This window comes from Lissotriton vulgaris, chromosome 7, assembly GCF_964263255.1.
Source record: "Lissotriton vulgaris chromosome 7, aLisVul1.2, whole genome shotgun sequence".
Lineage (NCBI taxonomy): Eukaryota > Metazoa > Chordata > Amphibia > Caudata > Salamandridae > Lissotriton > Lissotriton vulgaris.
The window spans coordinates 327,105,874-327,119,580 of NC_141695.1; the positions used below are offsets into that span (position 1 = coordinate 327,105,874).

Genomic DNA, 13,707 nt, shown 5'->3' on the forward strand with positions numbered 1-13,707 from the left:
GAGGTGACAAAATAGTGATATACTGCCACAAAATGTACTGTAATGGCCTCAGACTGTGAGGCAACGGTTCAGCTCGGATCCCAGCATTCTTTCGGTGTATGACGCTGTGGCTGGGCTCTGGCGCTCTGGGTCGGCTCCTATCCCAGCATGCTCCTGATCTATCCCAGCATGCTCCTGGTCTATGAGGCTACCGTTCGTTTCTTCTCCCAGCATGCTCTCGGTCACTGAGGTTGTGGCTGAGCTATGATCGCAGGCAGTCCCGAGCAGGTGCCTCTGGGGATAATTATAACCCTTCAGGCCTTGCTTGGCTGCTTGTGTTTACGCAGGTTTCATAGCAACCCTTTGTCAACATGTGCTGCGTGCTAGAGGCAGTAAACAAGGCGCTCTGGAGCCCCTGTGCGCTGGGGTATGCAGCTCTCCGTGTCTTCAAGCTTCATTAGCCTGTCCAGTTTTCCGTCTCCCTCAGCAGATTACACTCGGGTTTTATCTGGGATCTGAACACATCAACACTTACACGCCAGCTTTTCATTTTTAGGAGGAGAAACTCGATGTTTATCTTAAAATGCTGCCATCTTTTGACTTTTTGTCACGTGTCTGTCTCCCTCCTCTGTATATCATTCCAATGCTAGAAACAGAAACATTAACTGCTTCCTCCTATGGCTCAAAAAGTCCCCCGTGGCTGTTCCTGAATGTTGTGTTCTAGACTATGCCCAGGTTCTGAGGGACACAAGGCAACCCCATCATTTTTGAGGTTCCCGACTGCTGGCATGTGTGCCAGGGTGGCTTCTCGCGCCCTGGGTGTTGCCCTGTCCCCTCTCTTCGCCCACCAGTCCACACTTCCCCAAGCCCCCAGTTCCTGCACTCTCTGCTCCTTCCTCCTTGAGGACCCTGCTTTTTCTCTTCATCCCTCTCCCGTGTGTCTCCCACGGGCCACGTCCCACCACTGGACATACCAAGGGTCAGTATTTTCCTCGACAGTGCTGACTTACGTGGTCCAGGCAGTCATGGTGGGGCAGTTGGGTGCCGTGCAGTACTCCGAGATTGCGCCGTACAGGAGGCTCACGTGGTTATAGAAAGCAGAGGCTGCAGGGAAGCAGAGGAGAACCTTTATTATCACATCTTCAAAAAAGAAAAGAGGCTTCACTCTTTGAGTTTTTAAATCAGATTCATGCTCGCCAGAAACTTTGATCAAATGCAGATACAAGTCTCATCCACATGGGATTTAAAAGACGTTTTCAGAAAATTCAGTTACAACAGGACTTTTTTCCTCAAATTCAGATACAAGGAGCCCTCATCAAATTCTGACTCGGCTGAAGGTTTTTTAATGACATTCTATTACAGCAAAAACCAATAATCATGAGTACTGAAGTCTTGAAGGATCAGTCAGTGAAAATATGTCATCGGCACTGTTGAAAATATGGGAGGGTTCTTTTGTAGACCCTTTTATAGATACACTGTTAGGTTTATACGCATCTAGCGAACTACTGCACCCAGGGGCAGCCCCTGCGAAGCTGGGAAACTCATTGGGCGGATCACCCCACACTCTCTATAAGGCTGGGGTGAACCTCTCAAGAGTACAGCCCCACAAATGTCCCTCTTTCCACCCACACCAAACCTAATAACAATTTAGAACTATTTGAAAAATTAAAGACACTCACACCAATGGGTTCTGGTTTAGAGTTCAGTGGACGGGTTACTCCGACATATGCGTGACGGATATCCCGTTCGCCATGTTACAAGAGCCACCGAATATAACACAGTGGGAGGGATATCGGTCATCTTTGTGACGGAGTATCCGCCGAACTCTAAGCCAGGCCCAAAATATTTAATGCTTTGAGACAATTTCATGACCGTGTCCCCCTAAGAAGAGATTTGATTGCAGGTTGCCACTTGGAACAATAAACATTTTCTGCTATTTTAACATACGCCACACCAGTCCCCAACTCCTGAGCACCCGGTCCAGCATACAATTTACTCTTGTATTGCAATTTACCACCACTCAGACTCTCAGCATCACCCATCACCTCCACCCCCTAATTTAGGGTGAGGAAAATCTATTTTCTGCTTTACATATCCAACCACTTTCTTTTCGTGTATAACATCCCCAGCATTCATCTTGCAACCACTCGTCTGAATCTGTCCTGCAAAGCCTTTATCACATCTTGATGCTGCTCAGAGTGGCTTAAGTAAAACAAGGAAAACTTTTATGCAGCTGTTTGTGTAATGTTGTAGACGCACACACTATGCATGTGCATCCCTACAGAATGATGCAGCTGCATCTTTTTTTCTTGTTTTTTGTTAAAGATCCGAGACAGATTAGCAACTAAAAACAAAACCAAAACGTGCAAAAAAGCATTTTGTTATTTTTGTTCTTTAAGTGGGCAGGAACAGCAGGAGCAATGAGGGTGGAAATGCAGTAGGGCGGTTGGAAGTATCAATGGGTTTGCAACAAGGAGAAGGGTGGGGACATGGGAGCAACAAGGGGTTGGGGGGAGACACAGAAGGAACACTAGGGAAGGCAGGGGATATGGAAAAAAACACAGGGGAGGGTGGATGCAACATGGAGTATGACAAGGGAGGATGCAACAGGGATGGGGCAGGAGAAGCACAGGGGACAGCCAGCAACACAAGTGCGGGAAAAAATACACTATGGAGACGACTTGAAAACGCATGCACTCTCTGGGAGCGCTTACACAAAAAGGAAAAAGCAGTTCCCTAACATCAAGTACAGACAGCAGGCAAACAACAGACATTGAAAAGAGACATGGTAAAGAGACAATGCTCCATGGGAGGGGAAACAAGGTTGAGAAGCTGGGACACGAATAAGAAGCAGGCAAATGAAAGTGACAAGGAAAGTCAAACAGTGGTATTCAGTGGGCAGAGTCCAAGCTTGTCTACGTCCTTGGTAAACCACAATTGCCTTGCAACAAACATTGCAGGCACTGTCTAGTAAGCTCGATCTAAAAAGAAATGTGCCTGCTTTAAATGGTTAGGATAGTAAATAGTGTGCATTGCAGTCCCGTGAGAAATCCTCCAGATATTTAAGAAAGAAAATACAATTGTCTGTTAACTTGAAATGCGTTAATGCTAGATCCAGAAGCGCATACACAAATGAACTACAGCGCTTCTTTCAGGAGGAAGGATTTGATGCTATTTGTATCATTCAACAGCGGTTCTGCAAGGCCTTCTGCCCTTCTTTGCGTGTTGCCATCCATGAACATTATACCATATTTAATGTGGAGAGAGCCATTAGAAAGGTGGAAGGGCTGTGTTAAACAGACATCTACACTTAACCCATGTTTGAGTAATAAGAATCTGGAAACAAAAGGAAGCTCAACATACTGTGATTCTGGGCAAATCACTTAATCTCTCCGTGCCTACCAAAACATGAATGTGTTCAGCTGTAACAAAACTGGTGCTCCTGTAAAGCGCTCACCTGACATCTTCGGGTCTAGTTGATGCTATATAAAACTCTTAAAAAACGTTTTTTTTTTAAATATTCTTTAGAACATTTGTTGGTGAAGCCAATTACCATCCCCATTAGATCCTAACATTGAAAGTGAACTGCTTCAGGACTTAGGTGCCCACCTACACATAATAAGGGTCACATTTTAGAAACGTCGTCTCCTGATGTCGATACAATAAGGTAATTAGCAAAAGAAAGGTCATTACAAACACTTACAACAACAGGAAGTGTTTCTCAGAAGCACGATGGAGGGGGAAAGAAGCGCTAAAACAATGGGGAAAAGTGTCACAAAGACCAGACTGATGAACACCTCGCAGTTATAAAAAAAAAAGAAAATTCAAAGGCGAACTTAATTTAAAACAAGAGATGCTAGAGGGGAGGGTAAAAGCTGTCTCAGCTAATCCCGAAAGGTCAAATAGTAAGTAAGACATTTAAAAAAAATAGAATACCTTGACAGTCTCGTTCCATCCGAGTCGAGCATCTAATGTCTCATTCAAGTGGGTAAGAATCTTTAGAATCTCATACCAAACAAAAGCTTTAATATTTAGAAGGATGACTGCAGGAACGCTAAATAATATTTAATCTTAGATGGAGAGGGCCCAAAAAAGTATGGACCAATATCCGACATCCCTTTCTTTCTCAAAGAAAGACAGTGGATACTATGCAACTGCAATGTCACTTCCAGGCGAGCAACATTTTCAGATGCCCAGACTTCCACCATTGACATCCAGGATGAAGGGGATACTGCCAAACTAAAGCTCCTGGGCCGATCAGCGACCTTCAACACCTTCGGCTAAGATAGTATGATTCAAATATTGAGACGGTGATGGGGGTTTAGGCCTTTTTTTAGAAGAGATAGACAGAAGAAGGGCCCAGCTGTTATCCAATCCCTGATCACCCTGTACTGTCCGAGCACAAACCTTTGTTCAATGTCCTCTTTTCTGGCCTTACCCCCTAGAATAAGCAGTGCCAGATGCGGCGGACGTTCCCTTTCTTACAATGCTGCCTGCCATTCATTGGAACGCCCGTCCACTACTTGTCCGGAAGGAGCCTAACCGGCTGGCATTCCATAAGCTCCTAAAAACATACTTTTTTAAGGACTGTATCTTATTGATCTCCTGTGTTCTGTCCGCAGCGCTGGGAGGCCACAGGGTAGCCATCGTGCTTTATAAAAGTAATTTTTTCAATTTCATTTCAGAATATGTGTGGGTGACACAGAACCCTCCTCAACTTGAAGCATGATGAGTGCCCTCAGAGATCAAGTCGATCCACCGTCTTATATGGTGGCTCCACTCAACTTCTGCCTCACTTTCTCGTGGGATTGAAGGTTAGGTTTCTTAACTAGTTTAAGTTTCACACCGTATGGTGCTCAGCCTTTCCAGACACAAGGGTCATGACAACAGCAAAGCTGGAAAGGTTTTTGAGTTGATGAGAATTTGGATAGATGCGAACTCTCTACCTTAAGAGAGGACAAGACAAGAGATCTCTATTAACAGCCAATGTGGCAAAAGAAAAGAGAACTAGGAATTCTCTTCTAATTTCAAGCGGCGGAGAGTGTCACACAGGTAATAAAGTGAAAACACTTGGAATAATTAGTGACAGCAAAATGCCAATGTGCAATCAGGTTGACACGGTTACGTCCACGTGTAATCGCCTAAAAGCGATTTAGCCTCTCGACAAATATGATCAGACATAACTCCACCTTAAACCTATAGTCCCAACATCGTTGTGCATGAGGGGAACAAGTAGGGGAAGGAGGAAGAGAGAGAGAGAGAGAAGGGCACCTAAAAACATTTCATTTCGTACTTGGGATACATGCCATGCCTCCCCTTGAACCAGCCTTGTAACTCAGTGGCAGATCTCCGGTAGGTACGATTAGGTGGTTTACATTGCCTCCAATTCTCAGGGGGTACTCTTCTTGTTTTTTACTTTGTCCATAAAGATCTGGACAACAGTGGCCTGCGTGAATACGTACGTCATGCCACTGTATTTTACAAGGAATCTGCTTGGGTACCAGCTGGCGGCCTCTCGCTACAGTGTCAGCATCTTTTAATTTTTTGCAGTTAACTCCTTCTGAGTGGTGTTTATCTACTATGGTCTGGGAATAAGAGGATCCTTTAGTTTATCTATGTTCCTAGAAGACACCTGTACCACCACTTCTCACTATTGAGGCTTGTGAGGGTAGCAGTGCAGTCATTTAATTCTGGACGTTGGAGCCATAGGGCCCGATGTAGGTGGCCATTTACCGGCCGGTAACGGCCGAATTTGGCCGTTACCGACCGGTAAAGGGTATTCAGATGTAGAGTGCCTATGTTTTACCGATTCTGTAAATTTACCGAATCGGTAAAATACTGAATCTGTATTTTTACCGATTCGGTGAATCCACATGTAGGTGGCACTCCTAAGAGTGCAACAGGCCCTTCAGATTCGGTATTTTACCACTCAATCCTATTGGGTGGTAAAATACCGAATTCAGGTGTGCATGCACATCTGTGCATGCACACCTGTGCAATGTGACACACAGACATGCCCCTAGGGCATGTATGTGTGCCACATGGCACACAAGTCCGGAATTGGGGTGCTAGAGGGTGTCAAAGTGACACCCCCTGCACCCTTGCTGAAATTGGTATTTACCGAATCGGTAAAAACCGATTCGGTAATGCCCATTGATTCCTATGGGCTTCAATGCCCATTGGAATCAATGGGCATTACCGATTCGGTATTTACTGAGTCTGAATTACCTACATCCCCCCCTCTCTATTTTACCACTTCTTTAATACCGATTCAGTATCATTCGGTATTTAAGAGGAGGTAAAAAAATATTACCTACATCGGGCCCCAAATCTTCCGCAGCCAGGATAGATGGAACTCCAAGAAGGCGGGGTTGGAGGCTCTAGTATCATTTCCCGAATGCTCCAACACCCCAAAAATTCCTTATTCACCTTCAGAGAGACATCTAAGCCTCTGAATTCTAATACATAGATGGGATTTTGTTTGATACTTTATGTGCCTCTGAGCCAGTAACACTGTCCATACCGCTGACCTTCTTTTCCTTACCAGGGGGGAATACCCCCTGCGGTACTCTTGTGTGGCGTGGGTCCTCAGTTCTACTTCTAATCGCCAGGGATACCTCTCTCCCGGTCTCAACTGTCCTTCGAGGCGCTGCTCAGCATTCTTCAAAAGGTTGCCTGCCTGCACCAGGTCACCGTGTCTGCCTCTAAAGAGAATTATTTATGAAACTAGAGCGGTGGCCGCACTATCCAAGGGAACAGGGCACTATTCAACCAAGGGGAAATTCTTTCTATTTACTGCCTCCAAAGAGGGACCGGATACTGACTGGGCAGGATTTATTTTATTTTATTTTATTTTTAAAGTTTTATATAGCGCGAACAAGATCTTTGCAGATATCAGAGCGCTTTACAGAGCAGGGGATACAATCAGGAGAGTGGATAACAGGCCATTAGGTATAGCGTAATTGTAGGTAATAGGCACAGTAAAACAGATACATCAACAATGCAAGTAGTACAAGTAAGTGTGAGCATAGACAGTCAGGTAAGTCAACAATACAAATAATACAGATAATCGCAGGGATCGAACAGATAATACAGATCGGTGCAGAGACTTTAAAAATCCACGTTAATAGTTCAGGTGTATTTAGCCATGAGGATAGCTTTTACTTCTTTTTTAAAGAGTGTGATGGAGGAGATAAGCCTGGTTTCAGGAGGGAGTGAGTTCCCGATCCTGGGTGCCATTCCTGAGAAGGAGCGTTTATAAGTTTTTTCCTTCCGGAATCTTCAAGGTTTTAGCAGAAGATTGTTTGTGCCTCTAGTGTTTCTTGAGCCGCCAGAGATTGTCAGCATCTGGGTGAGGTATCCGGGTGAGCTCAGGTGTACAGCCTTGTGTGTCATGCAGGCAATTTTCAGATGAATTCTGGCTTCAAAAGGCAGCCAGTTCAGGGATTTCAAGTCAGGGGAGATGTGCGATTGTTTTTTTGACCCAGTGATGAGTCTCGCTGCAGCGTTTAGAGAAGCTCTTAGGGGTGCTTTAGTAGTTAGAGGGAGACCGCAGAGGGCGATGTTGCCGTATTCTATTCGAGGGATGACTAGTGCTTGTACTGCAGTTTGGAAGTCTTTGGCTGGGAGGAAGGGTTTAAGTTTCCTCAGGGTATTGATTTGGTAGTTCGCTCCCTTAGTTGCTTTGCTGATATGTTGCTGCATGTTGAGATTGGTGTCAAGTGTTATGCCTAAAGATTTTGCTGAGTCCACGATAGTGGGTTGGACATTGAGTGCAGTTAGGTGTTTAACCCAAAGTTGAGTGGTAGAGATCTTCGCGGGAGGTGAGATCAGTAGGAACTCTGTTTTCAAAGCATTGAGTTTGAGATGATTGTCAGCAAGCCAGGCTTGGGTGCTTCTGATCGTTGAGTTCAGCAGTAAAATGTCTTTGGTGGATTGTAATTTGAGATATAGTTGGGTGTCATCGGCGTACATGTGAAAGAGTACATTGGATGCTTGTAGCAAGGTGTTGAGCGGTTCCATAACTAGGTTTAACAACGTTGGGGATACGGAGGATCCTTGGGGGACACCTAACGATACAGGTATTGGTGCGGACATCAGGTTGTTGCTCTTGAATTTCTGCGACCTGTTGTGTAGGAAGGAAGTGAACCACTTGAGAACAGTCCCAGATAGACCCATTCTTGTGTTTAAAAGATCGAGTAAATTCTCATGTTTGACGGTGTCAAATGCTGATGAGAGATCAAGAAGGATGAGGAGGCAGGTATAATTTTGATCTAGGAATTGTAGGGCGTCATCAATTATGTGAGTCATAGCAGTTTCTGTACTGTGTCCTGCTCGGAAGCCTGATTGATGAGGGTTGAGGAGATCAAACTGATCAATGTGTTTAGTCAATTGTAGTTGTGCGCATTTTTCCAGGAGTTTGGCGAGAGTGGGGATATTGGTAATGGGACGGTAATTGTTTAAATCAGACGGGTCGGCTGTAGGTTTCTTTAGTAAAGGTGTGACTTGTCCAACTTTGAGGGAGTCAGGGATGGTTCCTTGTTGAAGTGAGCTGTTGATAATTTTAGTCCAGAGTGGAAGGAGCAAAGGGGTGAAGTCTTTGACAGCGTTAGCAGGGAGGGGGTCCGTGAGGTGGTTGGAAGGTTTCAGTGTGCTGAGCAGTTTGCCAATTTCTTCTTCAGAGTAGGTGTCAAAGGATGGCCATGAAGCATTGTTTTTTGGTTCAGTGGGTTTACAGTGGGGTTTGGAGTAGAGGCTTGCGTCAATGAGGAGATCACTCTTTATGTTGTCAGTTTTTGGATAAAGAAAGCAGCAAAGTCTTCACAGGAGGGTGCTTCGCGCATAGGGCTGAGTGGTTGTGGTTGGTCCTTGGATTGTGAACTGATTAGCTCAAACAGTTTTCTCGGACGGTTTTTTGCTTGATTGAGCTGGAGGCTGAAGAAGTCTGATTTTGAGCGCTTTATTTTCCTGAAGTAGCCGTTTCTTTTTTCCTTCAGTGTTTTTAGGTGCAGTGCAGAGGGAGCTGATCTCCAGGTGTGCTCTGCCATTCGCATGGCTCGTCTATCCTCATTGAGACTCCCGTCGTACCATGGATTGGAGATTTTAGCGGAGACTCTTTTTAGCTGCATGGGTGCAGCCTCATTAATTATTGAGGTCATGGCGTTGAGATAGTGGTCAGTCAAGGATTGGACGTCCGTAGCGCCGGAAGGAGGGAGTAGGAGGTCGCAGCTGTTAGGGGGTAGGGAGTTTGGATTGAGTTTTTTCAGGTCTCTTTTCCAGACTTTAGGCTTAGAGGATTGCACCGTGTTGAATTTGACCTTTTCGTTGATGAAGAAAGTGACAATATGATGATCTGACCAGTCACAGGGTTGGATAGACTCCAGTTGGATAGCGTCCTCTTTGGAGATGATAAGGTCGAGGATAGAGCCTTTCTCATGGGTCGGGCTGTTGCATAATTGTGTGAGGTCAAGGGCGTCGAGGAAGTTTTTAAGACTATTAAACACCGCATCATTGTGATCGTTCCAGTGGAGGTTGAAGTCACCAAGGTATATTTGGGTGAGCTGTCGTCCGGAGTTGGTTGAGATCATATCCATAATTTGTTGGGCGAAGGTGAGGTTGTCCCTGGGTGGGTGGTAAATTCTGTGAAGAGAGCATATCGGTTTGCCCTCACTGAAAATATCGAGGCAGATGTATTCACAGGAAGTTGGAGAGGGTAGGGAAGGTGCGGTGACTTTCAGAATAGAAAGGTTGTTCCTGTATATGCATGCAATTCCACCACCTATCTTGCCAGACCTGTCAAGTCTAATGATGTGATAGTTGGGGGGAACCAGAATGTCCATTATAGGTGTAGAAGATTCGGTTAGCCAAGTTTCAGTTAAGATGATCAGGTCAAGGTCCAATGTTAAGATGAGATCAGCGATGGCGGAGGAGTGTCTAGAGGCCGATCTGCAGTTGAGGAGTGTGCATTTGAGACGGGGTGTGTCAAGGGAAGTAGAGGGTTCTAGAGAGAGGGGGACTTTTCTAAGGTTATTGGGGACGGAGCTTCTGTTGTTTAGTGTGGGGGGTCTACGGGGATTTGAGTGTATCGTGGGAATGGAGAGGTGTGTGGCGGTTGTGTTGTTTAGGGGAGCTGGGTCGTAGGAGCGGAGGAGGGTGAGTGTGTCGAGGTCCGAAAGAGTGTTGCGTGGGCGCCAGGGGTGATTGTTGCGATTATGAACGGGGATCGCGGTCCAGTGTGGGGGGTGTAGAGTGGGGGGTTGTGGAGCGTGAGGGATTAGAAGGGTTGTGGGTAGGGGCTGTGAAGGCAGGGGTGATGTTACTGGAGGAGATGTGAGTGGAGGTCCGAGGATTGGAGAGGTGCTCTTTGAAAGTGGGGAACAGGTTGTCTAGTAGTTCCAAGTTCCTGTCTGTGGATTGAATTCGGACAATCCCGTTATTGTAGATAGTAATGGTGGTTCTGCCTAGGAAAAGTTGGGATGGTGTGATGGAGAGAGTTAGGCCATGAGCGGATTTCCTGGTGGTGGAGACGGTGAGTAAGGTGAGGAACGTTTTTCTCCATTGAGCTCTGCGAGTGGTGTGGAAGATGATATTGATGTTCAGGGATCCATTGACCGGTGAGAAGTAGGTGTCTACAAAGGGGGTTTCAGGGTGGGACCTCAGGAAGTTGTGTTTAAAGCGTTTAGCGGCTTTTTTGGTGAGTGTCAATGGGTAGTTGATTTTATATGTGTGCTTACCGATGGGCTCCATGTTGGGATGGCGGTATAGGTGGGTATGGGAGGGTGATCGATAGTGTTACACATGTGCAGAAAACAAATGCAGACAGTAAGTTACATGGAACAAAAGTGACACTAGTGATTGAAGCAAGGACACCCTTCCCACCGTCTTTGCGTGGATATTATACTCGGCATACCAGCAGCCTCCTAGCTGATGCATTTAGGGTATTTACCCCTTACGTCAGACCTTTTTGCGCAGACGTCTGCAGCAGCGGCCTCTCCTGACCCAAAGGCGCCCGGCGTTGGTGGATGGGGAATGGAGGCGGATCAGCCTGGCAGGGGATTCCTGGAGGCCAGCTACGGTTCTCCAGAGCTATCGAAAGGCGGGGTTAGGTCCTCATCATACTGACTTCTGGAATGATGCGGTCACATTGCATCTCTGTCGGTTTGTCACTCCCTCACCTCTCTCCTACCACCATGGGGGAGTGCCGACTCCCAGCAGGATCGTTATGCAGGGAAACTCACGTGCTCGTCTTCTTACATCACCTCCACATGTTGTGGAATGAAGCTGGGAGCTTGCGCAGACTCACTGCTGAGCTATGCAGGTGCTCAACTAGAGCCAAATTTCGGGGGGGAGGGGCTGGGCTAATATACATTTCGGTGGGTGGGGGGTTAATTCTTCCAGCAATAGGCAGTGGAGAGGCAGGGGATCTAGGAAGGGGTGAAAAAAAAAGGAAGCCTCGTTAACAAGTAAATGGTCTTTTAAAGAACTGTGAGGTACTCAGGTGCGGCGGCAATAAGACGAACACCAGACCAAAAACTGTCTGTGTGTGTGCCCGAGAAGCGGTCTCGGCCCGCCTGACACACACACGACGGGTGGTGTGTGTGTGTGTGTGTGGGGGGGGGGGCACCGGAGGGAAGCTTTTTGATCTCCGTGGGCGTTGCGCGCATGTGCGTGCAACCGTCACCGCTGAACTACCCAGAAACGCACAGGGCAGTCACCGCGGCGCTGTCCTGGTGCACCCGTCATGCGCCGCCATGCCAGAGAGCGTGGAATGCTGGCAGCATTGCGCGGGAAATGGCACGACAGTGAGTCGCTTGGCACAAGGTGCTTACAGGATGCTGGCAGCTGGAGTGCGGCCAAGAACGGCTGCTGACATCAGCTTCCTGGAGAAATCAACAGAGGGATTACATAACCAGCTTCCAGCCCATTGTAGTATTGGGGGGAGATGTAGGAAGCCTAATACCGGTCGGTAACGGCCGAAAATACCGAATTTCGGCCGTTATCGACCGGTATTAGGCTTTTCAGATGTAGGAGGCCACATTTCAGGATTCGGTAATTTACCGAATCGGTAATTTTAGAAATTGGTAAATTACTGAATTCTTAAAATACCGATTCAGTAAATTACCGTATCTATAATGTAGGGAGCACTCAAGTGAGTGCTTCTTACATTTAACGATTCGTTATTTACCACCAACTATTAGTTGGTGGTAAATAACGAATTCCTTTTAAAAAGCAATTTTTTGCTTTTTATTCAGTGCCATGTGGCAGGGGCATGTATGTGTGCCACATGTGCACCCATGCACTATTCAGGGGTTCAACAGGGTGTCAATGTGACACCCTGCCACCCTTGAAAGGGTTCCCCCTATTACCGATTCGGTATTTACCGAATCGGTAATTCCCATTCATTACTATGGACCTCCAGGCCCATAGGAATGAATAGGAATTACTGAAATCGGTATTTACAGATTCGGTAAATACCGAATCGGTAAATACCGATTCTTAATTACCGAATCTTAGCGATTAGGTAATTTTTACCGAAAAATTTTCTACTTCCCATTTACCTATTCTTAAATACCGAATCGGTAAAATTCGGTATTTAAGAATAGGTAAATTGAGATTACCTACATCTTGCCCTTGGTGCTTAAGTGACCATTGACAGGATTAAGCCTTACACGGCACAAAACTCAGGTCCACCTGAAAATCAGTCTTCCATGAAGGTGCATAGACACCTGCATCAGGGATTCATGGAAAAAGAAGTAATGTGTTTTTGAAAATTTATGGAATTTCTGCACTTATTGAAACCCTTCATCTAAAAGTAGCACAGCATGGAAGAAAAAAGTGCAGCGACAGCACGCACCCCCATGAAGCGGGCACATTGGTTCGCAATGCAGGCCACCTGCTGCTCCACATGTGAACATTCCTACCTAGGCAGAGTTCTCCAACACTTTGTGGCATGGCAGAGGCCATCCCTCCCACAACTCTCAACCCAACATCATAATAAAAATATGAAAAACTCAAACAGGTACCGGAGAGCCCAAAGACACACTAAACATTAGTATTCCCATTGAGCCAGTGAAGTCCAATTCCCACTCCTGCAAGAGCAGAACTTACCATTGCTTGCCAGCCATTCATCCACGTTCACTCCCTTGGGCAGCGCCACCAGCATCAATATGTCCGTGTCAACAATGCGTGCGGAGACATATCGTGGATCCAGGTAGGGCTTGTCTGCCTCGGTGGCTAGCTTCCGCTTGTCCTTCACCGGCTTCCCGCTGCTGGGAGAGGAAGAAGAAGCCACACATCAACATAAGGGAGGAGTGTGCGTGGCAGGAGAAGGGGACAACCCGGGATTGGTCTAAACACATCAACACAGGGGTGGAGTGAGCATGGTGGGAGAGTGACAAAGGGACAGCCCGGGATTGGTCTCAACACATCAACATAGGGGTGGAGTGAGCATGGCGGGAGAGTGACAAGGGGACAGCCCAGGATTGGTCTCAGAGCATCAACATAGGAGAGGGGTGTGCGTGGTGGGAGAAGGGGACAGCCCGGGATTGGTCTCAACACATCAACATAGGGGAGGAGTGTGCGTGGTGGGACAGCGACAAGGGGACAGCCCGGGATTGGTCTCAACACATCAACATAGGGGAGGAGTGTGCGTGGTGGGACAGCGACAAGGGGACAGCCCAGGATTGGTCTCAAAGCATCAACAAAGGAGAGGGGTGTGCGTGGCGGGAG

The 13,707-nt window shown here is 46.7% G+C and overlaps 1 protein-coding gene across 3 annotated transcripts in view; it reads right to left on the minus strand.

Annotated features, from left to right (window-relative positions):
• The window catches only part of LOC147701490 (MOB kinase activator 2-like), a 163,987-nt gene that overhangs the window by 15,325 nt on the left and 134,955 nt on the right, over positions 1–13,707 (minus strand). For 2 of the 3 annotated variants that reach the window (XM_086930181.1, XM_086930180.1), the window contains exons 3-4: positions 13,087–13,247; positions 990–1,083 (exon numbers count right to left, since the gene is read on the minus strand). In XM_086930181.1, coding sequence (XP_086786307.1) covers positions 990–1,083; positions 13,087–13,247 — 255 coding nt within the window. The remainder of the gene's footprint in view (positions 1–989; positions 1,084–13,086; positions 13,248–13,707) is intronic. The other variant, XM_086930182.1, reaches the window with a different exon arrangement.